Source organism: Tauraco erythrolophus, chromosome 3, assembly GCF_009769465.1.
Source record: "Tauraco erythrolophus isolate bTauEry1 chromosome 3, bTauEry1.pri, whole genome shotgun sequence".
Classification (NCBI taxonomy): domain Eukaryota; kingdom Metazoa; phylum Chordata; class Aves; order Musophagiformes; family Musophagidae; genus Tauraco; species Tauraco erythrolophus.
The window spans coordinates 27446696-27473855 of record NC_141467.1 but is presented as its reverse complement, the minus strand read 5'-3'; the positions used below and the strand labels follow the sequence as shown (position 1 = coordinate 27473855).

Here is a 27160-nt window from a genome sequence, read left to right as displayed (position 1 = left end):
AAATATTTTACTGCTTTTTCCATGTGTTACACTAAAATCTGACTTAAACTAGGCATAAATCTAGTCAGAAGAGATCACTGGGATATTAATCATCAGAATTAATCCTCTTAGACATGTGCTTGGTATGAGGCCAACTATTCAGAAGTTTAATAGCGCACATATGTTGCTTATCAGTCTGGCAGCTTGCCAATGAAGTAAACTTTGAGTTTGTGGTGGTTTTATATCTTTGTAAAGTACACTGCTTGTTTGGTGCAAGTTGATGCAGCTTTTCTGTGTGTCGCACATGGTGCATAGCCTGCTCCTGAAGAATGAGCTATAGTCTCTTAGTGTTGCATGGGAAGAAGTGGTATCATTCATGGTTGACCTTTTCACGGTGCTTCCCTATGAAGTACGATGAGCTGAATTTAATACTACTTAGTCAGAGCAGAGGAAGAGACAATATTTCAAGTAGAGTAATACTGTGGAACCCAAATATAGCTGAATGAAACCTCACCCTGCCTCCACTCCTGCTGTTCTGGCTTGGAGGAAACATTCATTTACTTAAATACAACTCTTTCTTGAGTCAGGTCTGGACTGGACCCAGCATTTCTGTTTCTCTCTTCATAGGAGCATGCTTCATACTCAACAGAATAATGATTATTTCATACCCTAATTATGGAACCGATTCATCCCCTGGGGCATGGAAAGCAAACAGTAGGAGTGAGTGCATCGTTAAAAAATTAGCGTGTCTTTAGAGAAGAGGTAGAAATAAAATGCAACTCCATTGAAAAGTTTTATGATAAAGAGGAACTTTTATCATAAAAAAATTAGAGGAACTTTTTACAACAATCTGAGATTATGGCTGAAGGAATGTATTTTCTTATTAATGTGCTTATACTTTGCTTGCAAGAAATTATTAATTTTCTTCTTGCCTTTATTTCTCAAGGAGAAGGATGAAAGCTCGTGCTCCTCCTCCACCAAATCAACCTTCTGCAGCAAGTAGAATTCACAGTGAGCACAAGTCACCTGCAGAGACAGCTGTAATTTCTGATCAGAGCCTTGTGAGCATGAAGGAGAACATGATAAACAGATCGGTGGACTTCACAGTCGTTTTACCCAGCGGGGTGGAGCAGAAGAGCACAGTACAAGGAAGGTAAGGCTTTGATTAGCTCCCGCTTTCTGGAGCCCTCCGTTCCCAGTGGTATACCTGCTGATTTTAATGTCTCCATTTCTGAGTTGATGGAGTTTCTCTGCCATGCTTCTATCTGCATTTTAGGTAGCTGTTGTACCAGAGAGTCTTGAGCGCCACATATAAAGGACCCTCTCTGTTGGGGTAGGAAGGATTGAGCAGCTATCATGTCACTGTTTTTCCCGAGGATCACTCTCAGCATGTGTATGGATCTGTCTCTTCCATGTAGTGCCACTGGGCTATTCTTAAGTTGTATCACATCTTGTAATGCAGAGGAGTTTTGGTGCAGTGGAAGTAGGTGCTGCTGGCAAACAGCAGTCCTGACAGTATGTCTGTCTGGAGCCATGCCGAGAAGCAAGCTCCAAAGATGAATGATTCATCACATTCAGAGATCCTGCCTTCACAAATGCACTGCGATTGTGTAGACAGCAAAGCATCTGCTGGTATTTAAGAAACCTTTTCTACGTAAAAGTGTATTGTTTTTTTCCACAGGAAGAGAGAGGTCCTCGTTGTCACTGAGTACAATCAAAGGCAAATTGTATTGGAAAGGCAGTTTTGAGATAGTTTTCTTCACCATGGGAGCTGTTCCTTCTCATCCTCTCTGAGAGAACTGTTTTGAAAGAGGGAAACTTACTACTTTAAGAAAGAATTCGGAAGAGCAGTGGTCAAGAAACTGTAGAAAGTGATCATTCCAAAATAGGAGCATATGTAGATGCCTGTGGATAAATCAGGGCCTGTCCTTATTTACATTTGAGGTTTTCAGCAGTTAGTCTGCATTCCTGTAAAACCAGCCTTCGTGGCCTGATATGTTAGTCTATTTTGACTGTTTGTCTATTAGTGCATATTGATGGCTGAGGAGGATGTGTATAGCAGCGCGTAGTGTCTGGTACTTCATTTTTCCTTCTATTTTTCTTGTAGACATTAGTGTTCGCTTAGCCACTCTCAGGAGACTAGTGCAACTTGTGTGGGTCAAGCCCCAAAGCCAGAGTGATGTTAAAGGTTTGAAAGGAAAACTCTCAAATTACACATTTAGTGATCAAGTTTTTATGGGGAGATTTTCACTTAATGAGAGAAAGAAGACAACAGACCTGGAAAGTAGAACAGGACATGAAACTCACTGGCTGTTTAAATCCCAAAGAAAGCTGCTATTCGTTGGCAAGTGCAAGCCACCTGAGAGCTAACAAGAGTCTAATCTTCATGCAACATTTTGTGTAGAGAGATACATAATTGCCATAGCTTTAGAAAATATTTTCTTTTCCCTAAAAAAAACAACAAACACTCCAAGAGCACAAGAGTGGTGTTTTAATATGACCTTTCAAAGAACATACAAACTACAGGAGCAGAGAACAAATGGAACATCCCTGTACCATAAACATTCTGCCTCTTGGACAGGTGTTTATTATCACTACCATTGCTATCACATACATTGAGACTAAGTATCAGAGTCTTTGGTTTGTGGACTAAAACCTGAAAGAAATGTCGAAAAGTAAACCTTAGATGTTTCTTGGGGGTATGTATACCGTCTGTGTTAAGTGCTCTGAGCAACCAAATGTTCTCTTCGTTGTTCTGTGAAGATGGCCACTTTTCTCCACTGGCTGCATGACAGGTCTAGGACTCTGATTTAGGCAGCAGTTAAATTCCTGATTGTGCTAATCTGACATCACCAGTGCCTAACGTAGGTAGTAGGTGTTGTCCCTCAGTGCTGTCTTGAGCACTTGAAATGGAGAGGTAGTGACAAATGTCAGACACTGATAGCCAGCTGTGGGAAGTAGAAGATTATGGAAACAGAGGAAGGGAGTAAAATCATCTTAACAAGTTATGAAATAAGAAGAGAATATCCTCTAACGAGCTCTGTGTTACAGTGGCATCAGTCTGTGAACAGACTGTGTGTGTGCTGCTGTTTTTCTAACCACTGGAAGATGAAACTTTCTGTATGTTAACGCTGGTTACATTTTTAGGGATGTGGAATTAAAAAAAATAAAAACTAAAAGTCAAGAGCATAAGAAATTTTTAGGAGATGGACTATTTTAATTCTCCAGGCTTGAGTGAAAGCCCAGGCTTTTTCACCTTTCTGCATCGTTTTGACGTTGCGAACTGGACAGGTACAATGATACTCAGAGGTAAACATTTAATGATGAAAATACTGGATTAAAAAAAAAAAAAAGAAGTTTAATTTAGTTAGAAGCAAGTATGGACGGCAGTGCAGGTAATAAATTATTTTCCCTTTTCACTCTTTTTATCTATGATGATATCATGGAAGGACATTTCAGACAAATTTTGCTGTTGTTTATACTGCTATAAATCTTCAGTATTTTCATTGCCATCGTTAAAACTTCATTCTGCAAAATCTGCTTTTGAGTACCCCAGGGAAGGAGCTTTTCTGTTGCATAATAATTTACAAAACCTGCTCTAGGCATCATCATAATGAAAAATGATTCTGTAGTTTCAGGAAAGCAGTTCACAGAGCAATGAAGTACACTAGAGGATGTTTGAAAATATAACTACTGTAGTTAATTAGTATCACTTAAGGCTATTATCAGTGAACCAAGTTAAAAGTCAAAATTTTTTCTTTCAATGTGTTCATTGTATGTAAGCAAAGCAGCATTTTGTTAATTTTACTTTGTCCTCTATATAGAAAGTTCCTACAAATATCGACAAAAGGGCAGAAAATTCTTACCAAATTTTCTTCAAAGTTTGTGCTATTTAAAGATATTTTACTGGAATCTGGAGTTTTTAAGTAGATTTATTTATAAAAGTTAACTCAAGCTGACAGCCTCTCTTTAAGAGTTTATTGCCGTCTTGTAACACACAATTTATTCTAGATTCTGAAATTACATAGTGCAGATTTTAGGACAAAGTTGAGTCCTTAAGGGCTGTATGCAGCAATAGAATAGTGTTGAAAAACAGTTTGCTTTTTTTGAAATACTTGGTCTCTGTGAACTCTACTGTAAGACATATAAAAGTATTCTTGAAAAACTGTTAGCCTTTGCCCCCCTGAAAATGATTATCAAATACCCCCACAACTAACCCATATTTGTACTGCTGTGTGAGCACTAACTGATGTGCTGAAAGGATAGGCAGAGTGTTGGCCATGTTTTATGCATATAGATCTGTAGCAGATCTACACAAACTGTTAGCAGGTCTGACAGAGGTGATGGCTAGACAATTAGAAAGAAAATAAGTGGAAGAGCTCGCAAGAGTTACCAGAAACTTTTTCTGTTTGTAGTTCTCACAGGTAATACTTTCGATGGGTAACCTATAAATAAAGGCATCATGCGACCGTCTCCATTCACACTGAGTGACACTGAGGAGGACTTCTGATTAACACAGAGACATTTAGTGTTAGCAGCTTGAAAAGTCAGAGTATTTGAAATATATCGCAGAAAAATTGGGATGTTTGAAGTTAAATGATGTCCAGTTTGGAGTTGTCAGCACATGGATGACCAATATGCAGAAGAGTAGAATGGGCAGTTGTTGCTCCTGCTGTTATCTTACATGTTACACAAATTCTCTCATATGTGTGATGCACAGAGAGCAGGATACTAGAAGAAATAATAAGCTGACTGAAATGGTAGTCCCATTCAGCAAATACTGGAGCACAGAGCTCAGTGCAGAGTATACGTTATAGGTAGCATAGAGCTAATGTCATCACAGAACAAATATTCTCACATGATTCTCAGTGAAAGAGAGTTAAGTGATGTTAATTGTGGACTTACAGCGTAGCATACAGAATGTTGTCTCAAGAAAGACTGAAGGTGTGACATCAGCCCAGGTTGGTAACACATGAAAGAGGTGGTGTTAGAAGATGATGAACAAAGCACATACAGCAAAAGGGTTAAAAATGAGCTTAACTAAATGCTAAATAGGGGTCAGATCAAAACTACAGTAGTTCAATGTAGTGAGATATATATATCTTTTTTAAAGCCTAGAATAATTTACAGAATAATTTACGTTGGAAGGAGCCACTGGAACTCATGTGCTCTAACTCCCTGCTCAGTGCAGGTCTCACAAGAGCAGGTTACTCAGGACTGTCTCCAGGCAAGTTTGAATACCTCCAGGGTGGAGGTTTCCGAACCTCTCTGTACCCCTGTTCCAGGGCTTGACAATCCTCGTAGTGAAAAAATGTCTCCTGTACCTGAATGGAGTTTCCTGGGTTGACACTTGTCTCTTGCCCCTTCTCCTCTTGCTGTTCACTGCCAAACAGAGTCTGGCTCTGTAACGCTACTGGTTGGTACTTACAGACAGCAACAAGGTCTCTCTTTACCATTCTCATCTTAAGGCTCAACAAACTCAGTCCTCTGCCTCTTCATGTGTCATCTTGATGTTCTTTCTGTGAACTTGCTCAATTTGGAAAACAAAAGCCAGAAGTTGGGGTTTTTTTTAAGTGTTTTAATGAAATAGTTTACGTGAGGTCAGATAACTGACAAATTTGAATGAATAATGACAATATTATTCACTATCAAAATATATTAGTGTTCAACTTTAAATAGGAATGTGTAGCAAGTAGAACACCATGTATTGCAGTTCTGCCAGGTTATTTGCTTTTCTCTGAAACAACAGTAATAAGTCTGAGGGGGGAAAAAAAAGCAAATTTCACTGAGAGGTTTGTCTGTAAACAAACAAGCTGAGATATTTATCAGATGGACTGACACTTTTTAAAATGCTCACTACTGCACAGCGTAATGAATATTCAGGTAAATATCAGTGTAGGTAGGGTTCTATAGTTTGGACTTAGTAGGTATAAATGTTTAGGTTCGTTTGTGGCATATTACATATGAATTAAACTTAGTTGTCAAGTACAGACGTTTGCACCTTGGAGACAGTGCCAGAATAAGTCGTCATGAGATGACCTGATACAGTTTTGATTTAGATATTACACATTTCTATTTAGGTGCTCTCTATGTTAGCAGTTACCACAGTGCCCTATTTTTCTGAAGCCTCCTATACATATTAATGACATCTGTTTTCCTTGTTTGATCTTCAGTCATCATCTTCTCACTGTGTTCTTACCTTTTCAGTGCTATCACCTATTTCAAATTCTGCACACTCGCCACTTTTTCAGCTCACACTGCGTAACTCAGTCAAACTTGAAATAGGTTACTGTAAAGAAGATCCTTTCTCATCACTTGCACAGGAAGAGCTGTCACCTACATATGTTTTAGTCTTTCGTCTGTTAATAAGAGATCGTTCTCACTTTCCATTCTTGTTGTCTTTCTCTACCATTAGCTCTCCAGGGTTCTTCACCAAATTCTCAAGCAATTGTTGGCCAGCAACATATACACAGAAGGAAGATGGGCAGCCTCCCACAGAGTAGTTTCCCAGATGCCAACAGCTTGCAATTGAAGGGCGGTTTGAGCTACAGATGTAATAGTGGTAGCTAATAACCTGTGAAGGATTTCATTTCCTTTGAATTTGCTTGCATTTTGAATCTGTATTCAGTTTTTCTAGTTTACACATTAGAAGAGCTGCCAATTCCTGTGGCAAATACGCTCTCTATCCGGTAATTTTCACTTCTGCTGGGCGAAAAATCTCTCACGTGTATGACAGGCTTCAGGTACAACTGGTAATTTTTTTCAACTTATGCCATTTTGTTGTTGACAAATACTGGTTTATGAAGCCAAAACTTTTCAGAAGCATAACCAGTTTTAATAAACCTGTTTTCTCTGATCCTGGATGGAATTTCAGGGAGGAAGATTAAAAAAAAAAACCAACACACCACAAAAAACTCTTCAGTACCTTGGTAGAAGAGAATTTCTGAGATGTAGATGAATATAGTTCATATGTGCTCTGTCAGGCAGTATCAAGCTCCAGTGAATGTTGAGTTATTGACACAAAATGAAGTACCTTTGTGCGGAGGCATAGAATAAGAGAGGAGCAGTGACTGACTCAAAAATCTCATGGTTTAAGAATCACATCTGCAAGAAGAGTTCTTGATAATGCAAATACTTGAAAACGTATTTTTATACAGGGTTAATATTCTCATGAAAATAAAGATGGAAGGGATCTCGTGTATTTGGAAATATTGCTGGTGTCAAATGGATTGGGGGGAGGAGAGTAACTCAAAGGTGTAAACTGGAAAAAAAAAAATCCTGTCTACCTTTTATTCCAGATTTAAATGCTCCATTTTGAGTTGCATTATGAGATGGTTCAAATTAGAGTTTACTGTACAGTGATTGCATCATTTATTTACATCTTGTTTTCATGTTAAAGAACAGGGTTTGAATTGGAGAATTTAATGTATGGATTTGGCAGATAAGCTGCACTTTGTCTGCTCTTGGCTTATGTTTTTTAGTGCTATTATTGGCACTGTTGTCTGCCTCATAGTGCATAGTTAATTGCCAGCTCAAAAACACACACTGAAATGCAAATATATTTAATTCCTAACATTTTATCTGATCTGTTTAGCATTTCAAAGCATTAGCACTGTTCTCTCCTAGAGATGGTTAACTAGTGACACATCCACAGCTTGTACTGTCTTTTTTTCTCCTGTACTAAAACTGAGGTAAATTTTTTAGCGACTGTGTTTTTTCTCTTGCTAATGGTGAATATCATCTTCCCTGCAGTAAAGCTGTGATGGATCTATTGGTTGATTTATGCAGCCAGTATCATTTAAATCCATCCCAACATAGTCTTGAGCTGAAGTCTTCAGGAACTCAACAACCTTTGAGTTACAAGCCAAACACTTTGATAGGAGCACTGGATGTACAGACGGTACTTCTGAAAGAGAAGGTTCCGGAAGAGAGGATAAAGCGACCTCTGCCAAGGGTCCCTGAGGTTGGTACTCTGTAGGGCTAAAATAATGCCGTGAAACATCATTTCATTCCTATGATTTCAAGCAGTTCTTCCAGTTTTTGCGTCTTCAAACCAGATGAGAGAGGCTTGGGATTGGCTATAACCAGCCATAACAAGCACACTAGCTTAACTGATTTGCATGCAGAGTGGCAATAGCCAGTCAGGACTCCAACATTTAGACAAAAAAAATATTGTATCTTACAAAGACCCTTGATTGAAGACCGAGGTGATTGAAATTGGCAGTAGTGGCCGAAATGCGGGTTGTGGGATTGTGTGGAGGTAGGTAGGGGTTTGGTGGTGTATTGTTCACCTTCTTTATTGAAGAAATGGGAGAAGACTGATAGTTAATAAATGTATTTCACAGTATAGTGAAGATTCAGAAGTAGCCATTTTCCACATGTTTGCTGAAATTTTTATTATTATGAATCAGTACAGCTAATTACACTGTCACACCTTTCAGAGTCGCACTTGTAAACATTCACAAATTACATCTGCCTCTGATTCCTTTTCCTTACTTGCGTGTTCTTGTGAATGTGTCCTTAGTGATAGGGGAGTTGTGATATTTTTTTATTTTTTATTTAAATAATATTTTTTGCAATAGTATACCTGTGGGGTAAGTTTGCCTAGGAGGAGTCAAGACAATGGGGTGGTTCGCAATGCCTTTCTCATCGTAAGAGAGGCTAGCCATCATGGAGGGAGGGCTGAGGGCTGAGAGTTTGTGTATGTTTCTGCAGAAATCTGTGAGGCTGGTAGTGAACTACCTGAAGACACAGAAGGCTGTGGTTCGAGTTAGTCCGGAAGTGCCTCTCCACAACATCATCCCCGCTATTTGTGAGAAGTGTGAAGTCAGTCAAGAGCACATTGTTCTTCTGCGAGATGGCATCACTGGGGAGGAGCTGGAGCTTACCAAGTCCTTGGAGGAGCTAGGGATAAAGGAGCTGTACGCCTGGGACAGAAAAAGAGGTGAGCTGGGACAGAAAAAGAGATGAGCTGGGACTGAAAGCTGTTGCTGCAGGGTTAGATGATGTGCTGACAATATTACATGTAACTTAAAAGCATTTGTGCTCTCGTTCCTTTGAAGCTTCGCTGAAACAGTAGAGTGACATCTCAGTCCGGAGAGCAGCACGGGTTTGTTCAGTGAACCGTGCCCGGAGCAGCAGCCAGGACAGCAGCATGCCCAGGCGTCCTTGGCTGCTCTCAGGCTCTGCGCCAGGTTTGACTGGCCCCTGGTAGGGCACAGGTTGCCTTGGGGCTGGGCAAAAGGAGGAGCTTTGCTACCTCCTGGAGCTGCTGTCAGTACAGGTGTGCATAACACAGGGGCCTCGTCCAGGCAGAGCCTGTTGCCTACTTGTGCTGCGGGTTGGAGAGGAAGAGAGAAGAGACATGCCATAGTCATGGCAGCTGCGAAAGCTGAGAGGCAGAAGCGGCAGACTAGGGCTTATGAGAAACAGACTGTGGGTAGTAGGTTCAGAGACGGATCCTACGAAGAGCAAAGTTATTGATGGCTTAGTGAAGAGGAGCTAAGAGGTATTTGTATTTAAATTTTTTCCTCGTTTATTCATCTTTGCCTTTCTGATCTTGTAGATGATATTGTGGCAGCAGCTTCTTGGGCTTGAGTTTTATCAGCCTGGTTGTGTATTCAAATAGTATAATTATATGATGTGCTTTAAAATATACCTGCTTTAAAAATATACATTGACAAGCACTGCTTCCTTTGAGGTCAGAAAGCGATATTCATTAAAATTGTCTCCTGCAGTTTGCCTCAATCGGTATCGCTTCCAGCACAGTAAATGTCCTTATTTATTGTTTAGATAACGTCAGTCTTGTGGGTGCTGAGCAGAAGCCTTATTTTTTATTTATACAGTTATTTATTTATGTTGATGTTCTGTCTCCTCTTTCAAACTCCTTTGGTAAGTGACAGTTCTGCCTCTCTGTGAGTCAAATTTCAGTGAGTTTAGACTTTTAAGTAAACTAAATGTCTCCTTTTCCTTTGAATTGCTAAGATGCTCAAAAATGTAGCTGACAACATGTCATAACTCAATTGCATGTTTATTTGTTTTTTTTTTAAGATATATCTACTGTAATTAAGCTAACTGTTTTGGAGCAACATATTGAACATGCAGAATATTCAACAGAATTCATTCAGCATACTTCAGGGACAACTTAAAGAGTACTTGGCCTAAGCCTCTATTAAATTCTTTTCCTTTGAAGTGAAAGTGATGTTGTATATACTGGTGCAATATTGGTCCTCAAATCCAGTTGTAGCCTGTGCAGTCAAAGCCAAGACTTTACTTCAGGGCTGGAATTATAACAGCAAATGATGCAGCAAATAACACTTCATAATGTGCTGCTCTCTGCATCAGATTTAAAAAAAAAAAAGTTACTCTTTTTTTAACCTTTCAGTATACCTTTCATTGTGATAAAATCCTCTTGATCCTGAGCATATTTCAGCCTTTTCTGCCTTCCCTTTACTCTGCGCCATGGTGTCTGATGAGAAAACTGGTAAATATACATAAAATTTACAAAAGGATTCCTTTGTTCCCGCGAATTCCTTCCTCCTGTGTTCTCATCTGTAACCTCCAAGAGGAATAATCCCACTGGTTTCAGTAGCAGTTGGTCTATGAATTGTGCATTGAGTAGGTGTCCAGTCTGTTTAGTTATCACAACAGACAGATTTTTAAAACACATTCCCACTAACGAGTAAGGCATCAGAGGTGCTGAAAGCATAGTCTGTGCTTGGAAGAGCAGGTTCTAGAAAAACTTTGTGCTCGTCATTGTCTCCTTCCCTGAAACAGAAATGCCAAGCGCTGAAGGAGGATTAAAAAACAAACTCTGCTGCCACCTGCTTACCCAATTCGATTTAGCAGTTGAAGCAGCTTCACGAGTGAATCGGGAATGAATACAAATGCAGCGGAACTGCCTCCTCTGAGTGTCTGTTGTTGGTCAACATTTTTTTTCTGTAATGCTTAGGAAAACAAATACTAGGGGTAATTAATGAATATTGTGGCTTACAAGGCAATATTAGAACTTTAATATGTCTTCTCTTGTCCTTTCATTGCCTGCCTTTTCCAGTTCCTCCATCAAAAACTCAGTCTGAACCTTCTCTGAACTATAGAGGTACTGTACAATGCTGCTGAGGGAAAACTGTCTTTCCCTTCACACTGTGTTTAATGTGGGTTTGGAAGATGGATCTTTAAGAATGTCACATAAAATGCTGTAGAGAAACTAGCTACTTTCATCAGTGTTGTGTTTTGCAAAGTGTTGTTTACATGTCTGTGCTTTTGGTCCGAACAAACACACTTCTGTGCACGCTGCTTTTTCAGTAGCTACCATTAAATGTCAGCAATTAACAAATCCCATCATTTAACTGTTGTGTGGTATGGTATGTTTCTATACAGAGTCCAAGCTTTTTTTGGGTTACCTAAAGCATGATTGGTTGAACTTCAGAAATACTAACATTCCAGAAGTCTCTTGGGTTTAAAATTTAGTTAGTAACAAAGATTATTTTGAGATCTATGAGATCTTCCACTAATTTCAGTTTACATGCAACAAAGCATTTTAATATAAAACCTATGTATGCACGTTGGATAACTCTGAATAGATGCTGACTTCTAATTGCTACGGTAGGTGGGGTTTGATTAGATTACACTGGTGCTTCTGCTTCTAGTTAAGCAGAAAATGTGTGTATGTAGTATATCCTTTTCCTCCACTGAGTCCATTGTAATACATTGGTTATTATCCTCAAGAAAGGTATGGTTGATTTGTAACTGGCTTTGCTTCTTTGCATTACCAGTAAACACAACATAACCAAAATAAAACTTTAAATTTAAAGGAAGGAAGTCCACCTCCAGTAGGTGACAGCCATCATGTGAATCTTCAGGCTCGTGGCCTATTGTCTCTTGGCTTCACTAACACTTTTCCCTCTAATCCTGTCATTACCTGCTGTGGCTTCCTCTTACATAGAGCATAATACTAGAGAGAATACCTACTGTATTTATTTAAGAAAAATTGATACAGATTTGTAAAGATTCCTTGTTGTTTTGAGATGACATGCTGTGTTTAAAATCCCAGTCTCTTTGGATTATACAATGTTTAATGGTAATGTTGATGATCAGCAGTTATTGACATAGCTCATACTTGAAGACTACGGAAGGGATTCATAATCCACATCTAGTAGCACCCCAGCCCTGAGCAGAAAAACAACAGTTTCTGGTGAATAAGCATAGGCAGCGCTTAGTATTTGAGAAAAGTATTAATTTACTACTGTTTTTTTTCTGCAGTGCAGTTGCAGCCTTTCTTAAGGATAATTTCTCCCTGTTTTCCTTTGAGTTCATCGTCCTTACTTTTCTACTGTGCTTTGAACTACTATATGTATTTAACACCTTCTAACACTTGACATCGTTGATACGCAAAGTGATCTGTGTGAAAATCATGTGCTTTGTGTGAAATGCAAATTGGTTTACAGGAGCTCTGGGATGAGGCGGTTTTTGTGAAGTAAATATTTTTTTTCAAGAAAGAAATCATTTTTCATTGCTTCTTAATTGTTATTAAGTAAATAAACCAAATATTTACAAGAGAAAGCAGTTTTTCTCTGTATATTAAACTTTCTGTGTACTAGTGGGATACTCTGATGTGCTTGGAACCAGGGAGAAATCTTTATAGCGTTATGTAGTGTCCGTTAAGAAAAGTGGGAGAGCTTTACAGTTTGTATGTTGAATGTCGAACCGGTGGTTGTTCCCTGTAATGCATGACCTTATCATGTTGCTCATCCAGCTCGGCTGGTGTGGGGGAAATTGAAGGGAGACTAAACAGTCTGAGAATTCGTACAGTTCCGTATCTGGTTCAAGGAGGATGTGCATGTTTGAGCTCTTACAGCTCAATGCATATAAACTTGCCTCTCTTCCCACCTGAAGTAAAAGCACCAAGATGAGAAAAGATGACCACTACCAACTGGTTTCAGTTCTAAGGAGAGCCCTTTTTACAAGGGAAAGGTCTCTTTCCTCTTCACGGAGCTTTATCCAAATTCACATTGCGAGTCTTTCCATTAACGTCACTATGTTAAGTCAGGCCTGTGGATTGTTAAAGATATTCACCGTCATCTTTTGAAAAGTCTGGGTTTTTAGGTGTTAGAATACTCCATGAGTTTTAAGTGAGACCTCTTTAACAAGCATTTCTAAAGACTAAGTAGCTTGCTCATGTTTTGTCTTTTAATAAGGATTACTAAATCGTGATTGAAAACTTACTGAAGCTTATTAAATTATTCAATTTTCTTCCGCTAGATTTTGGAACAAACTCAGGGGGAAAAAAAAAAACACAAAAAGATGAAAAAGAAAGTGAGGGATCTGGCAGTTACTTAGATAATTCAGTTAATGGCATCTCCAGCTAAAAAAAAATGCAGCATTTATCCAGGGTGTTTTAAAATACTGATCTTCTGAATCTATTTCAGAAGTGTAAAAAATATTCCATTATAATTGTTTCAGAACCAAGTCGAAAGGCTTCAGTAAGCAATGATGCAATAGAAAAAGAAAAGACAAGACTTCTGGGATTGTTTAAAGCTGATAGAAGAAGCAGCAAGGTAAGTGTTCAGCGTGTACTACCTCACTAAAGAGAATTGTTTTCTTTCCAGATGTATTTTGTTTGTGGGTGGTAGTGTTTGTTTGGGTTTTTTTTCTTTCGTTTTTTTTTTTTCCTTCAAAGGAGTAATCTGTTAGCAGATGCAGAAACTATATTTCATCAGTGCAGCCTGGTGGAGATACCAGCTGCTTATTGAAGGAGTCAGGCACATTGACTGTTTAATTATAATTTTTTTTAATGATGTGGGTGCAGTAGGTTTTAACAAAGGGCAGTAGCTTCAAACAACTTGTGTTCACTTATTAGTAGTGCTCAGATTGCAAAAGGCATTTATGAAAAAACTGATCTAATATAGAATACATTAAGATATCAAGTAGAAGTGTCTTATTAACTCTTCTGTGCATGGGTGATGCTCAGTTTTAAAGCATTTATATCTTTAGGAAGCTCTTTGCAGTCATGCTATTGCCATCTCCAAGTCTGTAAAACCAGTGAAATCAAGTGTACAAGAAATAACTTAGAGTAGTAAAAGGAGTAATAAACTGAAGGATCAGTATCTGCTGGGGTGCATGTTAGGCATTTTTAACTTTGTTTTTAATCTTGAGCTGGAAAAATTAAAAAAGGAATTTCTTATAAAATAATTTACTTCTATTGAGATGTCTTTATGGAAAATTTGACATTCATCACAGAAATTAAATACAGAAAAACTTTCTAACTCAAGAACATATAAAAATACTGGGCTTTTCAATTCATACTTTTTGCATCCTTCACTACAAATATCAGTGTCAACTGATTTTGATTATAAAGTATTTAATACTCTGGAGTGTCAGAGTGAGAAGAGAGTTCTCTTTTGTCTGGTTTAAAAAGCCTTCCAAGGCTTTTGCAGTGGAATCATAAAATGTGTGTCTGATTAACTGGTACTAAGAAACATATGCTTGCTAATCGATCGGTGTTTCACTTACCCTTCAGTCTTCTCAGTCATGTTTTTAAAACTGTGAAAGCTTTGCAATGTCTTTATTAGTTCTCTGCCCTTTTCTTTTGATTATGATCAAATTTGGAGTGTTTTTTTCTGGGCAATAAATTCCTTTCTGGACACTGGGAATTACCATGTTGAAAAATCTCATCTGTCATGGATGCTGAGCTGTTCTTAACATCTTATTAAAGGATACGTGGAAACTGTATTTTATGAGATAGGAAGTCAGTCACTTTCAGAGCATAACTGGAGCAATAATGCTGTATCTGCCTGGAAGAATCAAGTAAACAAGAGAGCTCAGCTTGAGTCTCTGCAGGGCGCGCTGCGGGGCTGTCGTTGCTCTGGAAGAACCATATGTATTATGGCACGCAGTTTCTGTGTTATAGTTTGTCCTCTGATTCAGTTTTCCTGAACTTTGGTATGAAGTGTGTGCTCTTGGAGTTCTAACTCCTGAAACGACTCAGATTTTAACTTGTAAAATATTTACACTTGCAGTCTTAGAAGAAGTTGCTATGAAACATCCCAATTCTTTGGTTACTGCGGTGGGTTTTCTCACAGCTAAGTTTGGGATGAGTGTCCCAAGATTGCAAACTCTTCTTTTTTTTTTTTTCTTTAATTTTCTCTTCCTCATGCTTGTTAATCAGAGACATAGCAGATGATACTCTGAGGGTTTTTTAAATACAAATTTTAATACATGCTAAGGATATTGAGGATCAATTAACAAGTTACAAGTAGTATTTGACCTGCGAAAAAGTAGGAACTGTACAAACAGGTATGAGAAACAGCTTCTAAATCTGACGTAAAGGTGTAAGTCTTTCTTGCTGCTAATGGTTGGACTCGATGATCTCTAAGGTCTTTTCCAACCTAGAAATCTATGAATCTATGAATGAATCTATGAATTCTAACAAGTTAATTGACTTTTCTTGGTAATTCCTTTATTGGACTCTTTCTTTCAAATAACAAATACTCTGTAGAAAAGGAAACTAAACCAACCACTTTGGTTCAGCAAGGAGATCCTTGTTACCTTTTCAATGCAAACTTCTAGGAGTTTGAACCCAAATAGGCAGAAGAATTGCTGACAGCTCAAGAATAGCACTGCACATAGGAGCAAGCAGGTGTTAACTGGCCATAATACATCTGGCTTCATGTTGTGGAAGACTCCTAGCCAAAACAATAGTGAAACTGCTGAACAGACTAGCAGAATGAGGGCAAATTAATTCAGTTCTTTTAAGAAAGGATTTGGTAGGTTTATGAAGGAATTGTATGATGGAATGCCGTGTGATTTCAGGGTACTGTCATCAAAGGCCCAGAGTTCCTAAACTTGCTCTTTACAGTTATTCTTACATTTTTACTCCTCCACAAGACTTAATTTGGTTCTGCTTATTTGTTTTATTTTTTTCTTTGTTTGCATTATGGTTTGCATGGATTCTCTGTGTGTGTGTGTCTATGTGGTCATGCATAGTCTGTGTTTTAGAACTAGTTGATAACAAGTATTGTTAAAAGTCTTGCACTGTAGTAGTGCTGCAGAGTTTCAGGCATTTACAAGGGGAAGGCAATTTCTTTTGCAAGGGAAGAAGGGTATTAGCCTGTGTTGCAAACTGTCCTGGATCAGGTATCACGGCATGCTACACGCCTACGCTCAGATTTCCGTGCCCACACACATGCTTTCTTTCTCAGCTAGCTCACTGAAGGCAATAATAGTGGTATGACAAGACACTAGATCTATCTTTTCGAAAAAAACTTTCTGCTATATGAAAACCACTATGACACAGAGTGAAAGCAGAGTCCTATTCTCATGGTTAATACAAATTCGTTGGAAGTATTTCTTTGGTTAACTTTGTACTGTCAGGCTTAATGCCAGATCAGGTATCATCTTGTTCTCTCCATTCTAATTTTATGCTGGATCAGTTACCCTCTGTTCTCCTGCAGCTGGCATAAAAACCATAAAGGTGGCATGAACTCCATATCTTTTTGATGTGAAATGTAGTCACATGCCTGAGGCTAAATCCAGATCAAATTGGCACTGCTAAGCAATCCAGTAGAGCAGAGGTCCTGTGCAGACAACCGTGAGATCTAGGCTTAAGTAAGGTGTATGCTAGTGCACAGAAGCAGTCCTGTCATTGACAAGTGGTAGGGAAGTTCTCTGCTTGTTCGCCTGTGTTTGTGGGTGTAGCAGAGACTTGCAATCTAGTCCCTGGTGCTACAGGAGCTTCTTACTCCTGATTTTCCTCCTTGCCCAAGAATTGTTCTGTTTCTTTATATTCTTCTTCTTAAATCTTTCTGCTAATGGATTTCTTAGGGCCTTGCCTACCTTACCGAAATTTTGCAGACTATTTCATAGTTTCTCAGCAGTCAGTTCCAGCACTACTGAGACAGTTTGTCTTGGTTCTGTGATGAGGTTTGATGCTTTGCTCTGGCATGTTTTTGCTGTTTTCTTTCCTTTGCTGCTGCTTTGTAGGATACTTGTTTGTGTTGCAGACAGAAGAACTCTTGAGGATGAACAGAGATTGTGGTGAGGAGGATGTTTTTAGTTCTGCATCTACAAGTGAAGGAAGCTTGGATGTAAGTACTAACATAGCTTGTAGACGCAATTGCATTCCTATTAGATCCTGCAGTTTGAATAACCAGAAACCATTGCTATTCCTGATGCTTAGCCAAGTAGAAGTAGAAATAGCCATAGCTTACCTCTTACCAGGCTTAGTTACGGGAGAGCGCAACTGCGTATCTTGATGAAGGTAAAATGCAATACGCTGTCTTCAAATAAAACTTTTCAGCTTCATTATAAACAAAATTTCTTTTGAAATTAAATTATAAGCAATCGTGAGCAGAAAGTGTTTTAACCAAGGACACAGGTGGTGTGACCATGACACAGAGACAGTACTGCATGATGCAAGAGTATGTTTGCCTTATCAATGACATTAAGAGAGGACTTTTTTCTTGTAAAACCGCACCTCTCATTTTTATCCCTTCACATGTCTTCTGCAGCATGGCAGCATTCCATTTGTTTCTTAAGTTGCTTGGTGTTGGAGAGTACTTCTCTTTTAAACACTGGAAATAACAGAAAGGATTTTTAAGTACTTCAGTAGGTTTTGAGGTACTAAAATCCTGTGAACCACATTTAGAAAGGTTTTTAAGTGCCTGACAGACTACTAAACTATGAGGATTTAGGTGTCTAATTAGACAATGGGAATCCTAAATATTTTTGTAAGGCTACTCTGGTGGATTAGTAATCGTAACAAATGACTTGTCTGTCTGTTGCTTTTTTTAATTACTTTTATTTTGTTACTGTATTTTCAAAGCCTGGAGAAGACTCTGTTGATGACATGATAGAAGCCTGAAATGTGAGGTTCAGGTCTGAATCCCCCTTTCACAAACAGATATTTGGAAAAGGAGTGCTAATCCGCAAAATGTGCAGCTCAGTAGCCACACAGAAGGGTGACAGAAAATTGTGGAAAGAATGGAGGAGTGAGAGAACAAATCCCAGATAAAAAGGATAATATAAAAGAAGTCAAAAGGGAGAGACAGATGAAGAAGTGATTGTCTGTGAGGTTAAAAAACACTTAACTGTGCAAATCTGTGAAGACTTCATGATAAAAGAGTATTGAAATAGGAAAGTTTTGTTGACACTAAAAATTTCAGTAACGCTATAAAGGTGCCTATTCTAGTGAGAGAGCTCTATTAATATAGTCTTAGTAAAGGGTAATGTGGGTAATTGAAATACACTAGGTAGAAGTATAGAAACACCATCACAAGCTCTTCCAAAATAAAATAATCTGGTGGTTTGTATTCACTGCCGTTATATATTAATCTCAATATTTTGATACCCAAGTACTGGAAGAGGAGGGATTCCAAGTGAGGATATGAAGGTAGTTCAGATATTCTGAACTGTGTTTTACGCTAGTGTGTGGTGCTTTCCTCAGAAGAGAGACCTCTCTTAATTTTTTTTTTTTGTAGGGAATCTTAGGGCAAATCATAAACAAAGAGGTGGGTTTTTTTTGCCTTTGATGAAAAAAAGTTTTCAAAACTGTCTTGTACATGTAACTTTGTCTTCTAAAGGTACAAATAGTAGGGACCAAAGGGATCTTGAAGATGTAAAAAATGTTCATACATGAACATGTCAGGGATTTAATTTTTTTCCTCTTTCCTCTTAATAGCAATTAATCTTCAAGAACAATGTAGACATCGTTCAGTATTTACATCTTTCACTTCTGGCTTGACACCTGTATTTGTATGAGCACTGATCCTGCTAAGACATATGTACATGCTTAAATGAATGTATTGACATAGTTCTATTTAATTTGGTACTACTCTGCTAAAGCTGGTAGAAGATGTGTAAAAGAAGTCTAACAGATCCACTCAGCAGCACAGAAGGTCCATCCTTCAAACAGGCTAGATGGACTTCAAGAAAAAGGTCAACAATTGTGACATCTTAGGTTAAAAAAATCTAAAATAATAGATGTAAAATAAAATAGATGTAAACTTGGCATAGATAGTTGGAATAGATAACATATTAACTTAAAATAAAATTCAAGTGGAAACGCCAATGAAAGCACTTCATAATTTCTAAAATTCAGCTTAGCGGTTCCTTACAGACGAGACTTTGAGACCCTTAATCATTCTAAGTATTTCTTTATTCCACTTGCTCAAAAGATATCCTCACTTATTTCCTTCAGTGGAACTAGGTATCCTTATTCAAAACAAGTGGTATCTTACATAGCCATATATGTGAAATACAGATTTAGATTTCGTTACATAGACGTTTCATTGAGCTCTACTGGATAGATAGGATTTGTGGCAAAATATCCAGTAGGCACTTCTCGTTTTCCTCAGGTCTATCTTCTGTTACTGTTTTAGGTCATCTTGAAAGCATTTTACATTGCTGTGCAAGAATCAAAGCCAAAGTTTCAGGTTTATTGCTGAAAGGAAAATAGTTTGTCATTGCCTTCAGCATAGTGCCAGGGTATATGCTGGCTGGATCAGGAAAATTGTTCTTGCCTATAAGGAAACGGACAACTCATTAAGTCCTACTGAGGTAAAGCCATGAACTCCAGTATTCTTAGTTTGAATCCTTTTCTATTATGTAGTGGTGATGTGCACTGAATTGTAGAAAAAGTAGTGATTCTATTCTACATATTGATTGAGGTTTTTTTTGAAAACGGGGCAATATGAAGGAATGGAATAAAGGCGTAAGAAATAAGAGATGCTTAATATTTGTTCAAGCACAAGTTATATTTACTTTTTAACCACCAAACTACCATTCTCAGTGCCATATTTAATTATTACTGGAATTATTAATGCCTCTAAAAATATGAGGAGTCGGATTTTCAAAGTTAAATTGGGAAAATCAACACTTAAATGCTTGAGGTGAAAGGACATTTCTCCACAGTATCAGCAAAAATAAAAGCGCAAAAAAGAAGAATTTGTTAACACCTTAGAGAAAGTGTAAAAAATGCAAGAAAATAATTCTCAGTGACAATCCACAGAGTGCAACAGTTCATTATACCACACCCCCCTAAGGGATCCGAAATCTAATGGTGTATTGTAAATGAAGCAGAAATCTTTTTCTTTTATCTATTCCACTTTTGTGCAAAGCAGATGAGCTTTATATCCAGGTTAACTTTTCACAAATCAAATACTATTGAAATACACTGGTGTATACATACAACATACAAATAAAGCAGTTGGAAGTTGCAGCACAGTTAACCATATTCTGCCTTTTGTGTGCCAAATCCTGGCAGTCGGAGCTGGGATTTAGAGCAGCTGGGAAAAAAAGGGGCGTTTAACTCATCTCTACCACTTGGTGTCACTATCCTCAAATAAACAGTTGATCAGATGAAACCTGATATTTGGAACGCAGTACTAAAATTAGATGTTTTTATTTTTGAGGCCTTCATGTTTTCATAAATCAAGAGCAAAAAAAACCACATCCCAAGTGCTGAACGACGTGTATCTCTGATGTGGAATTTGTTTATGTAACAAATCAGCTTGGGAAAAAATATTTAGAAGTACAGCCAGGGACACTTATCAGAGGATTTGAAACTTCAGCACAAAGTCTTATCAGACAAGGTTTCTCTAGTTCAAACAGGGCTTCAGCAGAGCAATGTTAGAGGATTTTCATCAGGACCGTTTTTAAAAAATCTGTAGTCTTCAGTGTATGTGTGAAGATAGGTATTGCCCAAAACATAATCAGTGAACCTAAATGAAGCAGATAGTCCAGTAGTTCACTGCTTAATGAATGTGTCATGGCTATTATTATGTGTGTACATGAACAAAACTATCGGGGAACTAAAACGTCATTTTATATTCCAAACAGTTATCAGATACGTTTAGGATATGTGTATGGTTGTTTGTTGTTTTGGTTTTTTTTATTTCATAATACCTATATGGTTGCAAGATGATGTTCCAGAAGAAAAATCATAGACTGATAGAATTATAGAATAGTTTGGGTTGAAAAGGACCTTTAAAGATCATCTAGTCCAACCCTTCTGCAATGACCAAGGACGTCTTAAACTAGTTCAGATTGCTCAGAACCCTGTCCAACCTGACCTTGAAAGTTTCCAGGGATGGGGCATCTACCACCTCTCTGGGCAACCTGTTCCAGTGTTTCTCCACCCTCATTGTAAAAAATTTCTTCCTTACCTCTGGTCTAAATCTACCCTCTTTTAGTTTAAAACCACTACCCCTAGTCTTATCGCAACAGACCCTACTAAAAAGCCTGTCCCCTTCTGTCCTATAAGCCCCCTTTAAATATTGAAAGGAAAAATACTGCTCTAATGTTTGAAAAACATCATCAGGACTTCTTGGGCATTAGTAACCTTGGCAGTCACTTCTTAAATGATGGGAACAGCTATTTTCCCTATAAAGACTTTTAAAAAATATTTATCTTTTCAGGGCCTTGTTTGCTCTTAATGTACTCTAACTTTTATGCCCTTGATGGCAGAGTTACGTCATTCATGATATGCTCTCCCAATTCAGAAGTGGTTGGAAAGAATGATCAAGTACAGTTATGCAAAAGTGATTGGAAATATGATTTCTCTTCAACCATGTCAGGTCTGAGGTGATCAGTTAGTACCATCTACTGTTAAGGATTTCACCTCACGTGGCCAGGTGCTGTTTAGGGCTATAAGAATGAACATACTGCCCATGTCATCTAAATCGAAGTTACCAGCCATCTATGTTTAATGTTTTCTTGTTTCTGGCAATCACATACACTTTGAATTCCTATTTTTGTGTTCTTGCTTCTTGGTGTCCTGGCAATGCTTAGGATAATGTTGGTTATGTGTGTTTATTTGTACTAGTAGAGTCAAATCCTGGGATAGTTCTGTTGCATTTTATACAATTAAAGCTATCTATGTATGTTGTCGAAGGTGTAGGTTGTGATCTGGCCTTGAAACAATTTTACTTAGTGTGAATTTGTTTGCAAAATGTAAAACTCAACAAACTGAGTACAGAGAGTTGTCTAAATACTACATCAGGCTGATCTGTTCTTCTCAGTCTTCTGTTACAGGGTGGCTGTAAGCCAGTAGTTAGATGCCAGAGGACGACACTAGGGAAGGTACAGTATAGTTATAAATGTTTTCTTTTGTGCAACTGTTTACATGATTAGAAGAAAAATAGATTTGTTAAATACCACATATCTCAGGATAAGGTTCACCATCACAGTAGAGTTAGTTTTATTTTGATATCCTGTGATACTCTCTGAAAAAAAACCCCAAACATTTTATTGTTAACTTTTCCTAGTAAGAAGAAAGATTTGCCAGAGCCAACTGGCTTGTAACTGGCATTCAGAGAATTCTAATAGGTAGCAAAGATGACAGTGATCAACTTTCTCTCTCCTTGTCTCTTGAGAGCAGGACAAGAAGTAATGTGCTATATATATTCAGCAGTGAAAATTTAAGTTAGAGGGAGGAAAAAAATCTGACTACATGAAAGTTTCACAACAGAGCAGGTAATTAAAGAGACTGTGAAATCCTTATCTTCACCTAATCTGTAAAACCTTCAACAATGTCTAGAGGGTGAGATGCTCATACTTGATTCTGTCTTGGAGCAAAGGGATAGATTAGGTGGACTGTGGAGGTGCATTTCAGCCAGATTATGTTTGCTGAAGAGATGCAGCAGTACCCACCTCTTTTTGTGGTTTGCATTTGCAGGATATTAACTATCTTCATTCATGTGAATCATAGATACTTTTACATAATATAATATCTTTAGATTTTTCTTACAATATGTGATAGCAGAAGGCAAGAGCTTGAAACAGTGGCTGCCTGCCACCAGATTTCAAGCTCTTGCTCCGAAGTGTGGTGTCACTAGACCTCTTCAAAGAAGAGGTCCTTGGAGTTAGTGAAAAAAAAAAAGGATAAATAAATCTCCGAACCAGCTGAACTACTCTGGCTCAAAAAAAAAAAAAAAAAAAAAATAGCCTGAGGCAGACACCTGGAATGGAAAGTCTTGGCATCTATGGTTAAAGCATGGTGAAGTTACAAGCTATTAAAAACAGTATCTGGTGAAGAGACATGTCTGCTGACCCCTGTTCTGTCTGTGCTGCTCAGCTTGTACTACCACAGGGTTGCCAACGTCATACATTCAAAAATCACTTGTCCGCTCTTGCCCTCACCACACAAAAGTGGCTCAAGATCAAGAGATTTGAAAACAAATCATTTAGGGGTGGACTTCGCTTCCCTCCATTTGGCTTCTGAGCTTTAGGTTTGTAGAGGCCACATTTCTAAATGTGGGTTTTTTTTGCGACCATGAAAGTTATATTAAAAACAAAAGATATCACGTAGTCATTGGTTGCCAGATCCTGCATCTTTACGTAAAATTGCATGGTTCAGAGTAATATCATCACAACACTTTGCATTCAAGTTGTTGCTTTTGAAAAGACAATTTGGAAACTTCAGTTCCTGCACTGGTTTTTGCAGAGATTTGGAAGGAAGTATTCTCAAGAAATATTCTGAGATGAACAGAGAGAAATGTATCAAGTCAAATCGAAAGTTAAGTAGGGCAACAAAAGGAACAAGGAATTGGGCACAACTATGCCATCTTTGAAATGCCTGTCAGTGCCTGTTTTAAGTACCCAGTAGTGTGGGCTTCTGTTGAACACTGTATCTATGTATCCCAAAGTCAAATTTCCCAAGTTTTGAAGCCACTGAAATCAGCATACCAGGAGTTGCACGTTAAACTCTGCCCATCCTCTGTGTCTGCTACCTGCCTCTGCTCAGGACTGAAATACTGAGTCAGCTGCTAGATTTTAGATGTTTAAAGCTTTTACCCTAAAAGCTTACCACCTACCACTGTTAGCCAAAATGCGAGAGCACTAAGTTCAGTTCTCCTCTCTGCCTTTAGAGATACCAGCCAATCTTGTAGACCTCTCATGACCAATATTGAGAGAACTATTTTCTCCTCTGCAAAGAAAACTGAAATACTTGCTGGGCTGTAGACTGCCTGGAACAAAGCTGTGAGGTATTCTTGATGTGGGAATCACCCTTTTGTAAAACACCCAAATATTCAGTGACTCAGAAAGAGAGAGCAAGAGCAAGCTTAACTGTTCAGACCAATAACGAAATAACTTAAGTGCGGTGGCAGGTCTGGGTTCCAGTGCCAGCACTAGAGATGTTTTTCTATATTTTATGCTAAGCAGATGTTAGATCCAGCAAGTAAGTAGTCACTGAAGCTGGAACTGGAGGAGCCAAATGGTTGTTTCTCCCTGCTCAGATGAGTGCCCCAATCTGTGTCTCTTTCTAGCTAAACTCATATTCATGTCCTTGAACAGAGAATAATCTCACTCTGCTCCTGAGAGGGGGAATTTTGTTTTTTCTCAAGTAGAAGAACGTTTTGAACCTGGGTTTCCCATATTCTTACTGAATCATTGAACTTGGGTGAGGGGGAGGGAGTGGACAAGACAGGACAGAAATACTATAGCTGCCTCTTCTGGCAGTTATGTTTTGTGTGGAGCCAGGTTTCTTAGTTGTGCTTTAAACTCACCTATTCGATTAAACCCCTTGGCTGATGAAGACAGAGAGATTTGCCAATTTTATAGATCCTGATGGAATTTAGGCGGGAGGTCAGCAGCATAGTTTCTCAGCAGTTTTCATGCTCAGCGTGCCCAGAAGCAGAATTCAGGCACCAAAATGGGAGTAAGCACATCAGAAGGGTATGTGTCAGGCTTATTGAAGGGAAGGCACAAAGCAGTGGAGTTAGGGAGGCCCAACCTAACAGGAGCACAGTAAGTTAGGCTGGCGTGAGGCAATTCTGCCTCCAGACCTGGGTTGCATGGCATCGTTGTCTGTTCTACGGATGTACCCAGTCGGTCTGGCGTAAGTTGGCTCAGATATCTCCCTCGGATGTTTAATTAAGACCTAGTGACACACCCTTAACCACCCAAATCCTTTTATGTCTGATTCATCTTTTGTTACTGATTTCACTGAAAAGTTCTTCAGTTAACTCACTGGAAAAAAATAGAATAAAGCAGTAGCTAATAAGACCAATGGCTTTTAATTTGCATTAATAAAAGGACATTAAAAAAACCCAAAGACAAACTTAAATTCCATTTGAGATTTTTCTAGTGACATCTCAACCACTCAGGCTTTACTTCCTTGGTATTTAATATTACCGGAGCCCCTTAATAGTGTATAATAGCCTTGTAATTCATATTCAGTCATAATTTATTCAACATATTCTTCTTACTGTAACTGGTAAGCATGAAGTTGTGTGGAAAATACCACCCCTTTAAAGAAAAGTTTATCCCAGGATCAGACTTTTCTGCAATTGGATAAGTAGAAATGTAGTTCCTGAAAAAAGTCTTTCACGTATTTCTGTGTACGTGAAATGCTTTTTGTGTTTAAGTTTGGGATGATCTGGAAATGAGTCAAGGAGTTATTAATTCCACTGCAAAGTACGTTTCTGATTTAATGATGGATAGCCAAAATATTTCACGTAAAGCTTTCTGAATGTAACTACAGTAATGAAAGGATTGGTGTGTATTTTTACCAGTGTCCTTTACTAGATGAAATCAGAAACGGCTAATTGCATGTCATGGACTCCATGTTGCTAATATACAATGGAAATTTTCTTTCAGACAGTAACGCTTGTTTTTGTAGTGTCATAATCTGAATCACCTGTAACCATAGATTTATTATATTAATCTAAAATATTATATTAGCATATGTAGATTTTAGATACAGTGAAGATTTTCACTGGTTAAGGTATAATTTATTTTCTTTTGCAAATAATTTCTGAGGCATGAGTGCTAATAGGATTTGGTTCTTTTCCAGCCTCTTCTGTGGACAGCGAGGACTCAATTTCATTAAAAGTAGTGGCAAACAATAACATTTCTTTTAATTAGATGATCTCATGATTTCCACACATATTTGTTCTTTGCATTACTGTTCGTTGGCAAAACTGAGCTGCTTGGTAGCGTGTGAAACCATATGTCTCAATAACATCTTATGGCAGGTGAGGGAGGATTTGCAAAACAACATTTGCTGACAGGACACAATGCATTTTACTTTGATGGGGAAGTTTTCCTAAGCGAATTTTATGGCTTAGTTCTCTCATGCAAAATCAAACCTACATGAGCCGCCTTGCAAGTCTCCGTGTAACTCAAAGAGGAGTTGTGTGTATGAAGCAAAGACCGTATAGCACTAAGTCCTGTGTGTGCTGCTCGGTCACTCATCATTACAAAAAGAGACCTTCTAATACCTCTAGTCTGTGTAGCTGCTTCACGCTCTTTCTCTTCTTCTAATAAACAATTGTTAAATTAGGTTTTATTGGTCTTTTACTTGCAGCTCAAATACTGATCTTCCCCTTTGAACTAAGCAGAAATGATTACAAATAATTTCAGACATTGCTTTTTTCTTACTCTCCAGTGTTTAATATTTCATATGAATTCTCATCAGCATTTCGAGATGCAAGCCGAAAAGGAGAAAGAGTGTGACAAATAGCGATCAGTCTTTTTAAAGACTTTTACAACAGCACGAAATAGTAATACCCTCAGTCAGATCCATTTTCTTGATTTTTTTTTTTTTTGTTGTTGTTATATCATTTACGCTTTTAAGCTGACCTCAAAACACTTGGGGAAACTAAGGAAAGTATTTCTGGTTTTATAAATGGTCAGCTGGAAACCAGAAGAGAAAGCAGATCAAGGCGAATAGTAAGACATGGCCCTTTCAGAGTTCTTAAATAGGTGCGTAGCTGAAGGCATAGGAGTTGGATCCTCTGATTTTTTCAGTGTCACACCAAACACCTATTGAAGTGTTTTGCTGGTTCGGTACCTCAGTGACCTGGTGAGAGAGCCAGGTGTAACCGACGTCTGGGACATGAGCTGTGTAGGCAGTCACTGAAGTATACTGACATAGCGACGGAGAGATTGCGGGTAGATTTATGACTGTTAGTGTTTGGTTTCCCCTCACCCCCCTCCTCTGATTATAACATTTTCTCCTTTCCATTCCAGCAAGCGCTCAGGTACACATCTTGATTTTGATCTCTCCCAGTTTCAGCACAGAGATTTCATTGACTCTAAATGGAGCTGGTTGTGATTTACAGTTGTTTGCACAGCACAAGAGTCAGGGCAGTAAAGCGCGCTGTGGAGGTTTGCCTTGCAAAAATCTAATGGCGATGGGTTTGACAGAAGGGGGAAGGGAAGAAGCAGCGTTTAAGACTAT

The 27160-nt window shown here is 38.3% G+C and overlaps 1 protein-coding gene across 1 annotated transcript in view; it reads left to right on the top strand.

Annotated features, from left to right (window-relative positions):
* Window positions 1–932: 932 nt before the first annotated feature.
* COBL (cordon-bleu WH2 repeat protein) overlaps window positions 933–27160 on the top strand; it is a 109457-nt gene continuing 83229 nt past the window's right edge. The window contains exons 1-6 of the mRNA XM_009978861.2: window positions 933–1132; window positions 7732–7942; window positions 8695–8923; window positions 11033–11077; window positions 13441–13535; window positions 16980–17063. Coding sequence (XP_009977163.2) covers window positions 933–1132; window positions 7732–7942; window positions 8695–8923; window positions 11033–11077; window positions 13441–13535; window positions 16980–17063 — 864 coding nt within the window. The remainder of the gene's footprint in view (window positions 1133–7731; window positions 7943–8694; window positions 8924–11032; window positions 11078–13440; window positions 13536–16979; window positions 17064–27160) is intronic.